Source organism: Suillus subalutaceus (genome assembly GCF_016647625.1).
Source record: "Suillus subalutaceus strain FC151 chromosome Unknown DFJ58scaffold_336, whole genome shotgun sequence".
In the NCBI taxonomy this organism is placed as follows: Eukaryota; Fungi; Basidiomycota; class Agaricomycetes; order Boletales; family Suillaceae; genus Suillus; species Suillus subalutaceus.
In genome coordinates this window covers 1-18,493 of record NW_024540585.1, presented here as the reverse complement: position 1 = coordinate 18,493, position 18,493 = coordinate 1, and the positions used below count along the sequence as shown (strand labels likewise).

Here is an 18,493-nt window from a genome sequence, read left to right as displayed (position 1 = left end):
TTCACCATCCACTTCTCATCCTGACTCAGTGCCTCTAGTTGTGTTGATTCAAGCTTCTAAGACGGACTGCCAGTCACTTGATGGTGTTACTACCCCCAGCCAAGCAAGCATAATTATGCTCAGGCTGATCATGAGCATTGCTTTCAGAGGAATGCTTGCTTGAGCTGGTCATAATGAATAGCATGGGTAAGTATTAGGTCAGACCTTGCGCTCTGTCAACTGATTAATAATAATATTAACGGGCTTCCTTTTCTTCTTTGTGAAGATTAGTCCAGTTCTGCTTCTCTGATCGGATCAACAATTTTTGATACTCATTTGCATTGATTGGGTGAAAGTTCTGATCCGTTGATTATAGACTTAGTCAACTAAATATGAAATTTTCATTTGATTGATGTCTGCAACCAATGGTGAGAGTCTATCTCAAAACTGACCGCGGAGGAGAGTTGGAAACTGAGGGCCTGCCTCAGTGCTGTCACAATCCTGGTATATACAACATTTGCTACTTATGTTATGTTACGTCCACTTATTGCTAGGTTGCAAATTCTACTGATGATGTACTCGTCCAGCATCTGAATTCTACTATATTAGACGGTGTTTACAAACTGGATGTCATCAACTGCTAGTTCCAGGATCTGAGAACATGATTCCAAAGCAGAGATTTGACTTCAGAGGCCATCCTGGACTGCCAGTGATTATGTGATGGCGAGCTTGGAAATTGCAACATTGCCATCTTCTGCCAGTGATGGGCCTGACAGTGTAAATTCTGGTCAGGGTCTGATAGAAAATATATTGACCCTTCTTACCAAACTCCCTGCCGATGGCACTAGTAGGTTTTATTTTATTTTGCTCTCAGCTCATGGGTACTTGCCTAATTTCAGGGGATACTGAAAAGTATATATACAGTGAATGACTGGACACTTCCTCCATACAACCACAACCCATCTCTTCCTCAGTAAAAATGCCTACCATTACTATGCCTGGTGCTCTTCTGGCGCTCAGTGCCCCTTCTCATATAGAAGAGGGAGATTCTTTGGTGGACGCTGTAGGACACCCTGAAGCTGGCAATATTCCTTGGTGTTGGCCTGTATGGCAACAGCGCACTATGCTTAGTTCAACTCCCTTATCAGTAACTGTCAACGAGGACACTCCTGATGCTTGGAAATCCCCTGAGGTCAATCAGGCAGTCTTGACATTCGCCAACAATTTCTGGGCTGTTGATGATGCCGCCCAAGTGGGTTATATCAAAAAAGATTGCACTGATAATGACAACAAAGGTCGACAACATTGGCTGAACTATTGCCATGCTAATTGGTCAAACTGGAAAATAAACAGTACCGTTGACAAGGTACTGGCTGAACGTGGCCTGGACCCATATTCAGTTATGAAGCGTCTCAAGGTGGCCAGTGTGAGATTCATTTACTTTTGTCCCCATACCATGCCCTCATTGACTATTTAAATTAGCTACCAGATCTTGCTACCTCACAGGTTGCACTTGCCTACTCTAGCCTTGCAGAGGCGCTTTTTGGCCCTGAATCTTTCACAGAGGATGGTATTGCACTTAAGGAGCCAGTTCGGCGCTTCCTGGATGCCCTTGTGACCCATCATTGGGCAAAGAATAGGAAATCTATTGGACGTGAAAGAGGACGACTCGGAAAGTTAAAGATCAAAGTAGACCAGACATGGAAAGGTAAGCCTTTCTATACTAGGCATTTCTGATACCTAACATTATTTATCCAGAATTCCAATCAATGACAGAGCAAAGCAAACGTCTGGACGCTGAAGGCATTAGAACCTGGCTGAAGGATGTGGAAGGACTTACTAAAATCCTTACTCGATATGGTGATCGCGAGTCATTGAAGCAGCTTTCAGAGCAGCAAGAAACACTTAGCAACCTTCTTCAAGGCTTAGAGATAGATGTGAAGGATGGAAACAAGTGCCGTGAGTCACTAACCTCAGCTCATCTTTGCCCCAATTTTCTTACTTTTTTCTGGAGATAGGTCTACCTAAACCCCTACGTGAAGCACTTTCATTCCTTGCGACTCAGCAAGATATAACTCTACTCACTGCGTCCATCCATGACCAGTTAAAACTTTGTGATCCCAATGCCACGCCAGCAGAACCAATACCAGAGTTTGACCCTGATGCCACCAGCCATTGTGATTACCAATGGTCTGAAGGTGTGGAGGAATATAATGGTATGTCTCACGAGGACCTATGGGCGATCCTTGGACTTCCAGAAAAGCAAATACCCTTCTTTAACCATTTGCAAGACCCCTATGGCAATTGCGACCCTTGGTCTGAGGACGGTCAAACCTGGTTAAAAGAAAATGGGGAACCTCTTGCTCTCCGCTGGCACCAGCTTGTTGGTCTTGTTAAAATGGTCAAGAATGCGTTTTGTGGAATGCCTGTCCTGCTCATGGACGAAGTGGGCTTAGGTAAAACTATCCAAGTCACCGCCCTTAATTGCGATACTGTCATTTTATCGTGAATTTTATACCATGCATAACTGTTTTCCAGGTAAAATAGGTATGCCTCTCTGTCAAGTTCCCCCAGCACTGCAGATCTAACCTAAATTCAATTAGCTGGGACGCAGTGGAGAAGCAACACTCCAAACATTCCAAATCTTCCTGTGATGCTGGTTATCCCAGCAAATCTTGTACCCCAGTTTACTTCGGAGTTGCACCGATTTCTTCAACGGGGCGCCTTTGATGTTCTACCCTATCTGGCCACCTGGAGCAGTCGGAGAACCTGGTGGGAAGACATATGGAGCAGGTCAAAGCAGCCTGAAGGGCGGCGGATAATCATCACTACTCCCAAGGTATGGATATAACTATATTTTCTTTCTGCAAAACTCAATATTTTTTCTTGCATTCAGGCTTTAGAATCTGACTGCGACCGCATTTTCGAGGCAAATAATCTTACCCCAACAAAACATCCACGACAGAAGACCAATTATACCATTGATGCACCCAGCACAGCTTATGGGCGAGATTTCTTATTGGGCGTGGTGGATGAGGCCCATAACTACAGAAATATCAAAAAGGGTTACTGGGCAATATTTTGCCTTCGCTTGCTGTGTCATGCCATGGTGGCTATGACGGCCACACCAATCACCTCTCGACCTCTTGTGAGTGACCAACCTTCATCATCCCATTCAGTTTTTAACATCAATTTCTCCTTCTTCATTTGCACAGGACGTATGGAACATTGGAAGATGCCTGGGTCTAGAGCTCTTTGGCAGCTCATATGATGATGAGGCCTTAAAAATGGTCCGTCAACTGCGTGCTGCTGCTGCCAAGGATCGCAAGCGCTTTAAACAAGGCGACCGCATTGCCAAGATAATCATGGGAACGGTAAAGGGCGATGCTGACATTGAGGTTCCTAGTCTGTACCGTAGTCAGATGCTGACTTGGATTGGCATCATCCGAGAGAGATTTTCAGGCATCGTTATACGGCGCACTATTTGGTCTGTTGACTATCGTGGCACCAGGATCTCAGGCTTGGCTCCATTTCAAGAGCATAATTTGCTTGTGAAGCTGTACAGCCATGAGGTGGACAATCTTGAGCGTATTGCCAAGGATTTGGTTGAGGAAGGTGGTGTTAGAGCAGCAAAGTTTGCTTCTGGCTCGGTACAATTTTTTTAAAATTCCTATTCAAGTGTTAATCAATCAAAAATTTCCAGGATTTCTACATGCGCGTCCGCAAAGCTTTATTGCACCCTAGCTGCAACCCAGGATATCCATGGGCAAATCCCTCCAATTTGGATGAGTGGAAAAAGGACCCATCTCGCAAACTTGATGTTCTTGCTCAAGTAATTGGTTGGCATCAGGAGCAGGATGGACGTCTTCCTCTGCACATTGTGGATGACATACTAGTAGCATCATCTGCCAATCCTGATGTCACTGCTGACATTGCCGACTCTCTGCCCTGCGATAAAATGATTGTCTACTGTGCTTTCCCTTCTAGCTATACACAGGTGCTCAAGGTATTCAATCGTCATAATTTTCTTTTCCAACAATTTAGTGACCTTGAACTTTTTGAACTGCAGGTTCTGGAACTTAATGGCATCCTGACTTTACAGATCTATGGCAAATTGTCGATGTCGACTAGAACTGATATCATTGCGCAATTCAAAAGAAGCGGGCGCAATGGTCCTCGTGTTTTAATAGTCTCCAATGTTGGGCTAACAGGTCTCAATTTACCTTGTGCCAACATATTGATAATTGTGGTGAGCGTTTGCTTTTTTCCCATTCACCTACCCTTTTATTGGCTATTTTTTCTGACTCTTACGTTGACTATAGGACTCCCTGTGGTCAGCCACTGATGAAGGACAACTGATTGGACGTATCTATCGTCCTCCACAACTGAAGACAGTCCACATCTACCGAATTGTGGCCGCTGACACTCAGGATGTCTTTCTAAATAACATCTCCTTTAGTAAAGCTGTAATCCTGGATGCATTCACAGGGGCAACACCCAGTTTACGCACGTATTTGCTTGCTGCTCTGCGGTTGAAAATCTAATTTTGACATTATGTAGGCTCTTTGTTTAATGACGATGAGGAAGCAGAGGAAATGGGCACCCTTTCTGAGATTGATGATGTCCCTTCCAAGAAGGAGAAAACAAAGTCAAAGACGCCAAAAACAGGCTCCTCAAAAAAGAAAGAAGGCAAAGCTCAGAAAGCGAAGTCTCTGGCCCCTCCCATTGAAAACTCACAGTTGAGTTCTTCAGTAAGGCTTTCATATTTTTTCTTCTTAAATCCTAATCTAACGCTGTGAAGAATACCCAGCAGCTCCAAGTTCAGAACAACTTGGCCCAAGCAGCGTCCCCCAGACAGAAGTCTCCTCCTGCTCCTAGCATGACTGTGGATGCTGATAGGGGGGATAGTATTACGCAGTTGGAAGCTCGGGTAAGCATCGTATTCCATGTTCTTCAATCCTAATCTAATGCTGAGAAGAATACTCAGGAGCTCCAAGTCCAGAATAACTTAAGCCAAGCAGCGCCTGCTCCCAGCATGATTGTAGATACCAAGACAGGAGATATTGCACAGTCAGAAGCTCAGGTGAGCATCATATTATATGCAAGTTAATAATGTTATCAAGCCCACATCTACTCTAAGGTTAATGATAGCGCAGAAGAAGAATTTCAAGCTAATGCTATGCAAGACAATGCATCTCAGGGATGCCAAGACTCCACAATAATTCTACCTCTTAAGCGTACAGCTGATTCTAGTCTGGAGAATCAAGTATCAAAAGTGCAAAAATTGGCATCCAGAGATGATCATCATGACGTTTCCACATTCCTTGCAGATATGCAGCAGCAAGGCATAGGAATTGAACGATTATGTGCTTTCATTAAATCCATTCCAAGTGAGTATAAATTTCTCTTATTTGTCATAGTACCGCCTCTAACATCTTTCATATTACAGATTCATCCTCCCAGAATCCAGACCACCCATTGGCGTCTTTTGTTCCAGGGTTGAACACAGCCACTGAACTTTCAACGCCTGCTCCCTTGAACCCTACCACTAGTAGCAGAAAGTAGGCGCCTGGATTGGGCAGTTGTTATCTTGGAGTTCTATTTCTTATGTCATTTATTCGTCTATTCAAGTTGCTATATGTCCTCATGCATGTACTATTTCTCCCATAATTCAATTCATGCAGTGAGAGCAATCTTGTCAAGTTGTCAGACGTCTCAGAATTGAGGCACAACTCAAACAACAACAAAGACCTAGATACTGAAAGAATTGATCATTTAGCTGTGCTCAAGTTTCCAGTAATGCCCAATCATTGATACAGCTCTCATTAAGTAGTAGGTATCAAGTAGTATGTCCAGAAGCACATTATATGCAACCTTCCTTTGAACATTAAAATTTGCCCAGGGGTGGGTTGGAACACCTGACCTCCTAAGTTTGAGATATGGCGTGAGATGCTAAATCAGTCCCATTGTCAGCCACACCCTCTCACTGAAACACCCATCCACTACCCACAAGAATCTGACCTTTATTCAAACATGCAACTTGAACCTCCTGATGAGGATTTACCTGCCATCCAGGTCTCTTTAAGTGAATTTGTCTCAGCTGCAGAACAGATGTTCACGCCAGACCAACTAGAGAATTTTCTTCGCTTTGTGCTTGCTGGACGCCTTCAAAGCCATGATAAGCTTGTTCGGATATTTTTAAATGCAAGACAAGGAGCCCTTGCACCTCCTATTTCCAAATTTCAAGTGTACAGAGACATCGACTCTGTTATAGGCATTACACAGGATTTACCATTCCGATTACCTATGGCTATCTTTCCCTTGGCATCATTCCGTGATACCCTTACTGAAGACAATCATTTAAAATGCTCTCTATCTTGTGCAAAGGTGTGTGGATACAGGTCAAATATCAAGCATTCTGATAGGAGCGCCTTCACCAGAATGTTATAGGTGTCTCACTTCACCGAATTCCTAACATGGCATTGGGGAAAGTTGATCGACGTCATATCACCCGTATCTTCTTCCCTGGATTGTATTGCCAAGGCCAAAATCCTGCCATTCCTCCAGACACGATGACTTTAATCTATGAAAAGTGCCTTCGGCCTGCTGTTGTCAGTCTCAATCCTGTTGATCGGAGCCGATGGCCAATCACATACTCAGCTGCCATGAATTTGTATCGTGATCTCAAAGGACAATTTCACTTCAGTACAATCGATTTCCCATCTAACCTCTTGGACCAGCTGGGGCCCAAACTTCTGGAAATGTTCCAGATACAAGATGGGCTACAGGACGCATTTTTTGTTCATGAACTGCGGGGAACAAAAGGTGCATCTCACCATGATCCATCCAATGCAGGAGCAAGACGTACTGCTCTCAATACTGTATTCCATTTTTTCGACATGTCGCTTGTCAGGCCAGAGGACTGGGTGGTTGATATTGGACTGGAAATCCAACATGAAGGCCATGTATTGCAGTGGCTTACCAAAGGCCACCGTCATTTGCTGCAATTCCTTTTGCCATCCAGTGCAGAATGCAAAATAGATTCCATCATTGCTTCTCACACTCAGTATCATCGTGACCTCTCAGCACAATTAGAGGATCTTGGAGGATTCCGCGCTCATCCAGGTTCCCGTGGAAAGGATGATGAAGTTTACTATATAAATGCCTATACCACAGACAAATGTGCAACCTATCAGCTCCACGATGGCATTTTTAAGCGTCGCCAGGCATGGCACCTATTCCCAGCAAGCATAGGGAAGCTTATAAAGGATCTTGAGCGCATGGCAGAAATATTTCGCCTCTGTGGGAATTCTCCCAATGTGGGTGGACATGAAGGCAATGCACGGGTGGAGATTCGTGTACCATTCCGTCTAGCAGACCAAGTTCTCTTGCAAATGCCAGATAGGGTAATACAAGATACCCTTGTAACATTTGATTGCAAATTATTTTGGTGAGCATTTTGGTCGCCACCAGTCTTATCTAAGGTACTAAATTGAAATCCAATTTGAAGGTACTTCAAGTACTATCGCATGGCTGCACTTTACCATGTGGTCAAAAACCTACAGAGTGCAAACCGAGTGGCCCGTCTCCAGCATGAGTCATTGAAATTGGGTGCTCTGGTTACTTATCAGATCAATGCCCTAATTTACCGGCCAGCAGAGGGTCAAGCAGAGAACATTTTGCTTGAAGCTTCCTGCCAGCACATACCTGTTGATCGTACCAATGGGCGAAGCACTTATCCAATCATGTATGGCAGAGGCACATACTTTCTGTCAGACTTGGTCAATGATGCTGGAGCTTATCGCCTTCCTAATATCAGGCCAATCGATGCCAATACCTTGCTGGCTCTATATCGAAGGGATTTTATGGAGGACATTGATGTGGAGTTTTCGGACTTTCACTCCAAACGTCAGAGGGTTGGAGTCAGTCAGCTGTCAAGAAAGCGCAAGACAACTTACAGAATCCATGACAGTGATGAGGAAAGCAGTAGTGAGAACGATGCTCAAGTTGAAGAAGATGCTGAGGAACCAGAGAGAGGCACTTCAAGAGCAGCACTTGATGCTCCTTTCAGCAAGACGGCATATCTAAGCGAGCTGTCTGCTATTCAGCATCAGTTTGCATCTGATATCTTTCAGCTGGCGCCATCTCCCAAGCTAGCCTTGAATTCCCCTTGGGTACTGCTGGATCCAGAGCAGAGAATGCGTACCAAGGTTGACATCTTCAGTTCACTGGATCTCAGTGGCATTTTCAGTCAAGTTCAGTATCGAATTATCAGCCATGCTGATTGGAATAACCTGGTATTCAAACGCTATTTTCCAGCCAAAGGAGCCTCAACAGTTAAGGCTCTTCAGCATTTTCCATCAGCATCATACTATCGGCAATGGCACGCTCTTATGGATAGGCTTGATGAAGATAAGGCAGAGATCATTCAGAATGATTTGATGCAGTGGTTTAATGAACTGTACTGGGTACCCCATCCAGAAAGTGACCGTATGTGGTCTACCAAAAAAGGTGGTAAGGAATGGATAATGTTGCCTCCTGGAGAGCAGAGGAATTGCCCACATATAGCAGTCAATTCAAGATTTATTGACAAGGATGCAGCCGTAGTGCTGGTTGTAGGAACTTCTGAAAGGCAGCACTAGCAATGTTGTAGACCCCCCTATCCATTAATATAGACATTCTGAGTCGGTATAATGCTGCTAATGAGTTTGATGGGAATTGATGGATCAAGAGAGATAAGTGAGAGGGATTTAATTCACTGAAGATATGGAAAGTAAAGACATGCTTTTATATCTAAGTGAGTGGCTATAGCGGTACAAAGGGAACTCCATAGCATAGCTGGCAGAGTGGCACTTTAAACTGGTACAAGGAAATTCCATTGCAGGCAGTACAAAGGGAATTCAGTAGCTATCAGAGTGACGCTCCTTACATCAGTATATTTCAATTACATTCTAAGTCTTGACACTATATTGAAGCTCTTTTCACAGCAGAGTTGGCGACTGAATTTTGAAAAGTGACCTGACTTACAGGAGGGACTGGCCCTGCTCATCATAATGTTGATATGTAACTTAACATTTGCAATTGCATTGACGCATGAGTTGGAATTGGCCGGCACAGGAAAATTAAACAGTAACAGACTCATGGAAATGCAAGAAGGGGCAACAGAGAGGCAACAGAGACTTGTGGGAAAGTTAAGGGCAACAGAAGGGCAACAGAAGGTGGGAACTTTGGGGTCCAGACCGGCCAGGTGTTGGGTTGAAACTTAACAGGGTGAAAGCCTGGTTAGCATCCAGCTATAGGTCTAGCTCATACTATGATCTAGCCCGACAATTTGAAGACAATTTGAAGCTGTGCATTGCTGATCGTCATAGGTTTATTTTTCTTTAGCAATGCTGATATATATGTTTCACTGATCAGTGATTTCCAATTTGATGCAATATCACCTGATGGGATTAGTGGCGCTATGATGACTAAAGCATGATCATGTGATATGATGTAATGTAGCTCGTTTGGACCCCCAGCTTTGAAAAGCTGGGGGTCCAAACGAGCTACATTACATCATATCACATGATCACAATATTCTTGGACTGCAATCCATCCATAACATTGTTTAGAATTCTGCTGAGTTCCTAAGGTTCAAGCTAAGGCCAAGGTGCTCCCAGAGTCCAGACCTGTGGTATCTTTTGATAAGGCAGGGTTTCCCAAATATATCTTGGCAAAATTGATCTGCGCACAAGGTTTTGCCATACCAACTTGGAGTATCATAAATTAAAATTGTTTGATCTGGCCTGGAAAATGGTACCGATACAGATCTAATGCTATGGAATGTAGGTGGGTATGATACACTGTGAATTGCTGGTATTAGGGAGGTATTATAATAGTGGGGTCGCTTCTCCTGCCATCCCGCCCCATCCCACATCGCCCGCCATCCCGACACCAACATTCGGACGATGTGTCGCAGAATGTCCAAGTTGGAGGGTGAGGCTGGTCGCCTCGTCACCTGCCAGTGACTTATTGTCAATAAAATAGTACGAAAAAACATGGTACTTGCATCATTCTCTCGATCACGAGATCCTATATAGGGAATCTCTGAACTGATGGAGAGTGGTGAAGGCGGAGGTGAGTCCAGGGCCTAGGAACATCTTAATACTGAAAATTAGCGCCGGGCACGAGCGTCATTGATACAAAGTATTGCCTCGCTTGGGGTCACAACAGCACATGCAAAAAGGACTGGAAAATGTCCCTTGAGATACTAAGTTGGCGTGACAGTGGGATCATGGCATCTTCTTACCGGCTGAACCATTAAACCCTGAAATGAACACCCTACATTCGTGCGAGTGTGCAGGATACTCGCTCAAATCTTTGGAAAAAGGAAGGTTCAGTAATGCTTCTGCCGGACATGTTATGTGTGCCTACGCTAGTGCTTGCTAAGAGCAAAAAAAAGCCTTGATGTTGCTCTCGTAGCTTCGTGAACCGCGAGCCGCTCGGTAGTGTCGACAGTGCGAGTCCAATTACACCCATAGTCGTCGTCGTTGTGCCAGAGATGGATCGCAGTCTGAGCAAATGCAGGGGTCAGTAGATTTTGGCGACTATGCGCACGCAAGGCCCGGAGACTGCATTGAGACCAATGGTGTGGTCTACAAAGTCTAGCGCGGAAGACGAGATTAGTTCGAGCGAAGTAGAGAAATTAATCAGAGTGACTACGAAAGACCAGTGATCAAGAAAACGTAGGGGGAGGGTCAGACAGCACCGGTAGTCACACCTCATGAAGCTAAAATGGACATGGGCTGCTCAGTTGGAAGGCCTTGATGAAGGTGTGTTATACCCGTCGAACTCGCCACTTCCAGATCAAGTTTTCAATCAATGGTGGAAACTGCAGTTGCTCTAGCAGCTGTTGTGTTGAGCACGTACTCCGCATTTGAACGTACTTGAGTAGAAAGCCGATTCCGCCATTTCGTGAGGATTGCAGCCACGAGACGACAGTTGTGAATCAGCACGAACGAGAAAACAGAGCGGGGCTGCATTTTGCACCAAGAACCACAGGAAGTCATATAGGTTGTGGCACGAGGAATCCGCGTGTATTATTAGGAGTGCTAGCTGTACTCGGCAGAGGACTGCTTATGGACGTTATTGTGCAATCCAGTACATCAATACAATATTGAATAAGTACTGGGCGCCGAGCGCTCAGTTTCTATATAAGGAACAAGGACCCATGGCACCTGACCCGTTCACGTTCAAGTGAACTTCACCGGCACGGCGGCACCAACGGTCATCGACTTTCACACCATTTGCGTTCAGTGAACGAACACCACGGTCAGCTGTGACTGGCAGAACACTGTTTCCACGAGTCTGTTGCCGGTTCTGTTGGGGACCGCACCATGGAATTTTACTTCTGTCAGATCTCTTGCCCTACGCCTTTACCCTTCGGCAATCCCACGGTCGATAATTATAATGGGAGTTCAAGAATCAAGTCAACGTGTTGGCCACTAGCATGCTTCAAAGCTCACGGTCAAGGGTATTTAACTCGTGCCAGAGGTCCTCTCCCTTCTCCCATACTTCTTGCACCTTCACTTTGCTCACACTAATTGACCACTCGTAGTGAGTGAAGACCATAGGCCAGATCCTCCTCCAGAACCCTGCGAAGCAACCGTTTGTGAAAGTTCGGTATGTGATCTCATGGGCTCACTCACTGTGAATGAGCGCTCATGAAATTCATCGCTGCCTCTGGCGCTTTCTTCGTCCAGAGTCGAGTCTGGCAGGGCCTGCGGAAATTTACGAAGGGCATCACCAAGAAAATTTCCGTGAGTAGATTACTGAGTCATTGGTGTCTAAGTTCTGAATATGGGCTGACATTATGCAGCAACGCTTCAAGTGTTCCCGCAACCACATCTCTGCGATCCAGAATGTCGACCTTCAAGGTGCTTCATCGAATCACAATATCGAGGTAGGTGTTCGAAATCGTAATCCCAGTCCTTCAGTTTTTTTTTCATCAGAGGCATCCAGGACATGTCACATCCGCATCCTTTCACCGACGACAACCATCCCACCACAGCTGAAAATCCCAGTGGCTCCGTCAACCAAGGCATATCCGGAGAACCTGTTTCGAAGGTACTTGCATCAAATTATTTAGTTTTTGTCTCTAAATGTTGTTGGTCACGCAGGTTCCCGACATCCCCCCTGGCGTGGAGGAAACCCCTGGTTCCAATTCGGTTCATGCTGCACTTCAGGGTGCCCACGAGGCTTCAGAACATATGAAAACACTTGGGGGACCTGCGCTATCTGAGACATCCGCCGTCAACAATGCCCCAGGTTTCACTGCCGCAGATGATTTACAGTTCACATACCTCCAACCCCTCAAAATTTTCGACACTACCATTGAGAAGATCGCAAATGTATGGGCCACTCTCCTTAATCGGTATCGAACTAATCAAGTTATAGGTGCATCGATGTGTAAAGATGGCGTTGGGCGTGCTTTCTGCTGCATCCAGAGTACGCTCTATGCTGCCCGGAGATCCGCCTCCCGCTCAGGTTTTATGGTTCCGTGCAGATCGTTCTTGCTCAAGCGGAGCGCGACCAATCGGTGCATCGCATTCTCCAGAAATTAGATGAAATCTATGGCTTCATTACCCAAGACGATAATCTTTCCAAGGTTGAATCGATGCGCGATGTCATTGGAAAGATTGCTCAGCAGACTCCCGAGTGTAGCCGTTTCATCAGGGAATACTCAGAGACGAAGAGCTTCTGTGAGTCGTCGAATTATTGCATTCGCACATGAATCTTATACCCACTATGATTATAGGGAAGAGAGTCGGTAAGAACATTGTCGTGGAAACGAATGATATCATCACGCGGTACAACGATACCTTGGATGGCCTTATGCAACGATTTCGGGATCAAACTGGTCGGGATGTAGCCATATTTGTCCAGTTTGCAGGTAAGGATTCATACGTGCCTCTGGTTTTAGATGTACTCATACCTTAAAGGCGAAAGACTTGATCTCAGCGGCATGGTTTATGCAGGGGGTGGAGGACTAGATACCGAGAAGAAATGTCTGTCAGGCACTCGCACCGAGTGGATCGACAGCAGTGAAGATTCCATTCCGCGTGTAATGTGGCTATCCGGCCCTGCAGGCAAGGGCAAATCAGCCATTGCACACACGATTGCCAACTGGTTCAACGAAACGGAGACCTTGGTTCATGTTTTTGTTTCAATCATCACAGAAACAGACCGTCGTCATGAAATGATTTTCTCCGCCATCGCACACGACCTTGCTGATCGTGATCCAGGGATGAAATGAGCGTTAGCGGATGCAGTCAAGGATGCAAACTCGCTCAACGACAGACATTAGCCAGCAGTGACGCAAACTTCTCATGGAACCGTTAAAGAAGTTCTCTGGGTCAAGTGTAAGGCCTATCTTGATCGTGATTGAAGCACTGGATGAGAATGGCGGAGTGGAGACGCAGTGTAACCTCCGCGTAGACTTCAGGACAAAGGACTTCACAAAATCACGGAACTTTCATCCAACTTTCGGATTCTCGTCACCTCTCGCCCGCTTCCCGATATCGAGCAGGAGTTTGATGGTGCTAATCATATTCCACCAGAAGTTGTGAAGCGCGACATTTACGCCTTTGCATCTGAGGAGCTGAAAGAGCTATCAGAATTTCGGGACAACCATCTTGAAATGCTTGCTGCAAAAGTCGATGGACCCTTTGAGTGGGCGCGTCTTGCGTGCGGATATATAAAGGAACCCTACCCCGGCTTATCCCCAATGGATTGTTTCAATTCTGTCGTGAACCGCCATCCCGGGGAGCGGAGAAACTTGTTGTATGATATGCATCGGCTCATCTTAACAGAAATCATGCCAAAGGATAAGTACACAACGGCCCACTACAAGTAAGCAGTAGCGAAGTTTTGTTCCGTGATGGGTCAAATACTTGCCACAGCCGAACGCCTCCCTTTAGTGGCACTGAATGCTATACGGACCATTTCCCGGAGTACCACGATCATTACGATGTAGATGTGGTGATAAAACGCATGGGCGCCCTCCTCAGCGGCACCACCGACTCACGTACCCCCATCCAACCCCTTCATGCCACATTTCAATTCCTGACGGACGAGGCATCCAGCGGAGACTTCTTCGTCGAGAGAACGAAGGCGCAACAACGCGACCTTGCATTTGCGTCACTACGAGTGATGGAACATGGCCTTCGCTTCAATATATGTAATTTGAAGTCGTCGTACCTCCCTAATTCCCAAGACACAGGGTTGCCTCAACGAGTCAAAACATCCATTCCCCTACATCTCTCCTATTCCTGTTGATTTTGGGTTACGCTCGTATCACCATCGAACTTCGACTCGGAGCTCGTCAACGTAATAAATTCATTCTTCGGCAATGAGCGACTGCCTTCTGGGTTGAGGCACTTGGCCTTCTCAACGCAATCAGGGGCGCAATAACCGTGCTTCCACTTATTACTGGGTGGCTGAAGGTGAGCACATGCCTACCAGGCAGCATCGGGATGAACATCTTACAATCAACTACAAGGCCATTCTGGATATAAAGATGTGCGGTTGACTACAATGGATGTGCAAAGATTCATTCAAGTATTTGGCGGCATCATTTTGCACAGCACGCCGCATCTGTATTTATCAGCGCTGCCGTTCTCACCCATAAACTCCACCGTAGCTACCAATTTTACTGCAAGGTTTCCGAACAACCTTGTTCTGGCATCAGGACATCATTTGAACTGGACGGCTGTCCAAATCGTGATCAGCGGGCATACCGAGTCGGTCCAGTCAGTCGCGTTCTCACCGGATGGTACTCGCATCGCGCCTGGTTCGGAGGATAACGCTGTGCGACTGCGGGATGCGGCGACGGGACAGCCATTGGGTGAGCCCTTGCGGCGGCACACTCAACCGGCTTTGTCAGTCTCTTTCTCACCGGAGGGTACTCGCATTGCGTCTGGCTCGGCGGATAAGATTGTGTGGCTGTGGACTGCAGGGACGGGACAACCATTGGCTGAGCCCTTGAATGGGCACACTGAAGGGGTTTTGTCAGCCTCGTTCTCACCGGATGGTGCTCGCATCGCATCTCGATTGGATGATAGCAGTGTGCGGCTGTGGAATGCAAACGAGCTACTCTAACCCATACCCATACCTGTGCAGACATTACATCACACCACGTGACCACATACAAACTCTTGACAGTCTCCAACGATCCAAGTCCTCGCTCATCTTGTACACTCACAACTTATGACTTGATTGATCACTGCTGATATATTCATCTTACTTTCTAGGCGAGGCAATTTCCAGCAGCGTACATAACCGTGCTAAGCAATAAATAGCTGCTCCAGCAATCAATGGTGTATATAATACAAATTTATGCCCCCCACTGTCTGTGACACATCCAACACGATCGAGCAGCTCATGCACGTATTCCATGCAGGGTGTATTTATGATTATCTGTAAGGACTGCCTTGAAATTAGGTGACAAGATCGCGCCCATTGCTTCTGTTGCCTATTTCGAATGTTGGTTAGCATCATAATACACTGAAGAGATAAAGCGGGACTATGTAAAACGGGACGATGAGGACGCTCACCTCATGTCGGACCGTCGTATCCTCGTCCAGATTCTCCAGCACTGCTCAAAGGACTGGGAGAGCTGATATCGTTGTAATCGGGCGCTTCAGTCGGCTTTGAGTAACCGAGCAGGAAATCCCTCGGGGCTTTTGTGGTCGAGCTTCGGAAGATGGTCAGAAGGGGATGTGAATGTCACGGTCGATCGCCTACGTCGTCATTGTAGCTCATGATGGTTCTCTTCAACTCGGAATGGTCGGAAGCGACAAAGTCTTCCATGTGTCTGAGAGGCGATGAGAATATGCAAACAAAATTAGTTGTGTGACGTACCTCGTGATAAGAAAGGCAGGATTGGTGGTGGTAGGAGGACAGAGATTTCTTCGGAGATAACCATGAATTCGGCATAGCTGCAGTGAGGCGTTCTACAGGCGCCATACCTGCAATCCATTCCGTACCGCCAGTGCTGATTGAGGGATTAATGTACCCTGCAAGACTACCTGTGAGGCTGCCAGGGCGTTTGTGATGTACAGAAGCGGCAGCGATACCGTGCTTGGCGTGCTTGACAGCAGCTAAGAGATCCTGAAGCCCAAATCACAAATTAGTGTAAATGAGAACATTAATAACAGCACTACACACGAACCTTATCCTCCAACTTCTAAATACATTTTCTGGTGGAGTTGCTCAAGTGATGGGCCATGGATGACGTCGATCGGCTCAATGACGTTACCGAGCGATTTGCCCATTTTGCGTCCATGGGCATCGCGAATCATCGCGCAGCAGAGTACTTCAGAAAATAGCATCTGACCAGTAAGACAGATGCCCATGAGAATCATACACGCCACCCAGAAGAAAAGGATGTCCCAGCCTGTTTCAAGGATATTGGTAGGGATAATACCGAGGAAAATCGGCAGTCTGTTGGTGGACGATTAATGCCAGCCAGTTTACGGTATGAAACACTGCCTTTTATGGCCGTCAGGATCGAGAAGGACCACAGTCCAGAGGACCAAGTATCGAGGACATCTTCATATTGCTCAAGTGTAAAATTCTTCCCGCGTGCAAGAATTTTCCAGTTCTTGCCATCGTTTTTCTGCATTCAAGAGTAAGTGCACAAGTGTTGGACTGACCATTGAAATACCAACGTCGTTATCTTCTCCCTCAGGATGGGCATCGGTCACCCACCATAACTGCCGCGAGATACACCAGTCCCATATGTTTTCAGTCAGTCGTGAATGAGACGAGTTCCGTGGTCAGGCTTGGTGCAACATGGAACCTCCTCCTGCTCGGTATCGCCGATAGTGTAGTTGGGGGGCGAAATATGCTCACAAGCAAAAATCTTAAGAATTAATACTATCATTATGAGCGACGCGTGTGGTGTCAACGAGACGCACCGTCAATGTGGCTCACCAGTTCGGCACATGGAGTTCTGGTTCTCGATGGTGGATTTACAGATGTTGTAGCCAACCTGAGAGTCACGAATAGCAGCGGTGTTGTAGTCGACTTGGTACAGCTTAAAAAAATGTTCCGGTGTGAACATAGAACTAGCAATGGGGTGGGGGCAATTTGATTGCTTATGTGTTGGCAAGGATAAGATTGATGCGAAACGTGATCGAGACGACGAGCAAGACTGCAAAACGGAGAAAGTCAGGGATTTGGACACTCTGCGGCCAAAGTCTGGGACCCATTGGCAAGTCCGGCGGATTCCAGCTGAGTTTGACTCAGCAACAAGAATGATTTTAAAGGAAGAAGCTCAACTGCCATTACTACACCATTCCAAGTCTCCTCTATGTCTGAGTCGTTGCCTTCGTTGCAGCCTCCAACTTCCCCTCCTCAAACTTTTTGTGCTGTTCGACGACCATCTGCGCTGGGAACATACGTGTCGCCTCGAACAAGGCCCCTCCATCATCACCTTCGTGTATTCTTCGAGCGAAAGCCAGAAATTGGACAGACGTTGCGTCGTGCCTTCGACTAACGCGCACGCAGGTCAAGAGACGGTAGATACGGAAAATTAGAAGGGAAACTCACAGTCATGCTGCCTCATTCAAGTCCGACTCGACCAGGACAAGTCTTCACCATGGCAATGAGATGAGACAAATAGTATCACTCACGAAAGAATAATCTCAACCACGTGGTTATTCCTTTTTATGGGCTGAGCAGCGAGTGAGATGCTCAAGTCGTGGATGGTAGATTTTGTCGCACAGTAGTCAATGATTCCAGCGGCAAGAACAATGGACAATCCTGAATAGACTGTGTATAAGAACGTCAGATGGCCTTGCTTCTGCACATGGGTCAGAGAAATGAAAGGAAAATATAAGAAATGCTCATACCCCAAGCTCGATCAGATGAGGGAGAAAGAAGGCGATCATCCTGACAATCGAGGTGTAGTTGGTGGCGAGTTCACACTTGAGAGCTGACCGAGATGAGAATGCCATGAGTAATCATAGATGCACCATAGATGCACCGTGACAGCAGGAGACCTACATTCGAGATAAACGGCTTCTGGCTTAGTGAAGTCGAAGGCCCGTTGAATGCCATTCGAGAACAAGAACCTAGACAGCCGGTCAGTGCCGATTTGCATGGGATAGTGCTAGGGGCACATACATCTGGGTAAGTGTTGACGATATCTTCGATGGAAGACTTGAGAACGTTGCGCTCTGAAAGAACGTCAAGAGTAACGCTCTTGAGTCGTCCGGTAGCAATGTGTAAGGCAACCAGTTCGTCGAGCCTTTCCTTGCAGCGACTACAGACAATGACGGTTAGCAGGGCAAGAGTACGACCTATTTCTGCAGCGGATCCAACGACCAAGACACACTGAGAATCGATGATGTTGGCCATGATAAAAGAGTGAGTTTGCGGTAGTAATTCGCTGGGAAAGGGGGATGAAAGTGCTGACCTTTATACCTACGACCACCTGTTCAACCTAAAGTGAACCGATCATGGCCCG

The 18,493-nt window shown here is 46.3% G+C and overlaps 4 protein-coding genes across 4 annotated transcripts; 3 read left to right on the top strand and 1 right to left on the bottom strand.

Moving 5' to 3' along the window:
• Window positions 1-958: 958 nt before the first annotated feature.
• DFJ58DRAFT_848637 (P-loop containing nucleoside triphosphate hydrolase protein) lies at window positions 959-5,544 on the top strand (the record flags this gene model as incomplete). The annotated part of the gene is made up of 16 exons (XM_041393659.1): window positions 959-1,405; window positions 1,462-1,687; window positions 1,738-1,938; window positions 1,998-2,435; window positions 2,518-2,526; window positions 2,583-2,818; window positions 2,876-3,127; window positions 3,195-3,629; window positions 3,683-3,985; window positions 4,049-4,228; window positions 4,302-4,437; window positions 4,540-4,730; window positions 4,781-4,909; window positions 4,958-5,062; window positions 5,120-5,369; window positions 5,429-5,544. The coding sequence occupies 16 exons, from the start codon at window positions 959-961 to the stop codon at window positions 5,542-5,544; spliced, it is 3,654 nt and encodes a 1,217-aa protein (XP_041235218.1).
• Window positions 5,545-6,012: 468 nt separating this feature from the next.
• DFJ58DRAFT_671804 (uncharacterized protein) lies at window positions 6,013-8,621 on the top strand (the record flags this gene model as incomplete). Its single annotated transcript, XM_041382990.1, has 3 exons — window positions 6,013-6,366; window positions 6,420-6,972; window positions 8,236-8,621. 3 exons carry the CDS (start codon window positions 6,013-6,015, stop codon window positions 8,619-8,621), a joined length of 1,293 nt encoding a protein of 430 aa, XP_041235217.1.
• A 2,736-nt stretch (window positions 8,622-11,357) lies between these two features.
• On the top strand, window positions 11,358-12,358 carry DFJ58DRAFT_848635 (uncharacterized protein; the record flags this gene model as incomplete). The annotated part of the gene is made up of 7 exons (XM_041393658.1): window positions 11,358-11,514; window positions 11,579-11,643; window positions 11,724-11,780; window positions 11,840-11,923; window positions 11,983-12,087; window positions 12,141-12,288; window positions 12,315-12,358. The coding sequence occupies 7 exons, from the start codon at window positions 11,358-11,360 to the stop codon at window positions 12,356-12,358; spliced, it is 660 nt and encodes a 219-aa protein (XP_041235216.1).
• Window positions 12,359-17,653: 5,295 nt separating this feature from the next.
• DFJ58DRAFT_671800 (uncharacterized protein) lies at window positions 17,654-18,384 on the bottom strand (the record flags this gene model as incomplete). The annotated part of the gene is given in 4 exon segments (XM_041382989.1): window positions 17,654-17,824; window positions 17,877-17,959; window positions 18,031-18,136; window positions 18,151-18,384. 4 exon segments carry the CDS (start codon window positions 18,382-18,384, stop codon window positions 17,654-17,656), a joined length of 594 nt encoding a protein of 197 aa, XP_041235215.1.
• Window positions 18,385-18,493: the final 109 nt, after the last annotated feature.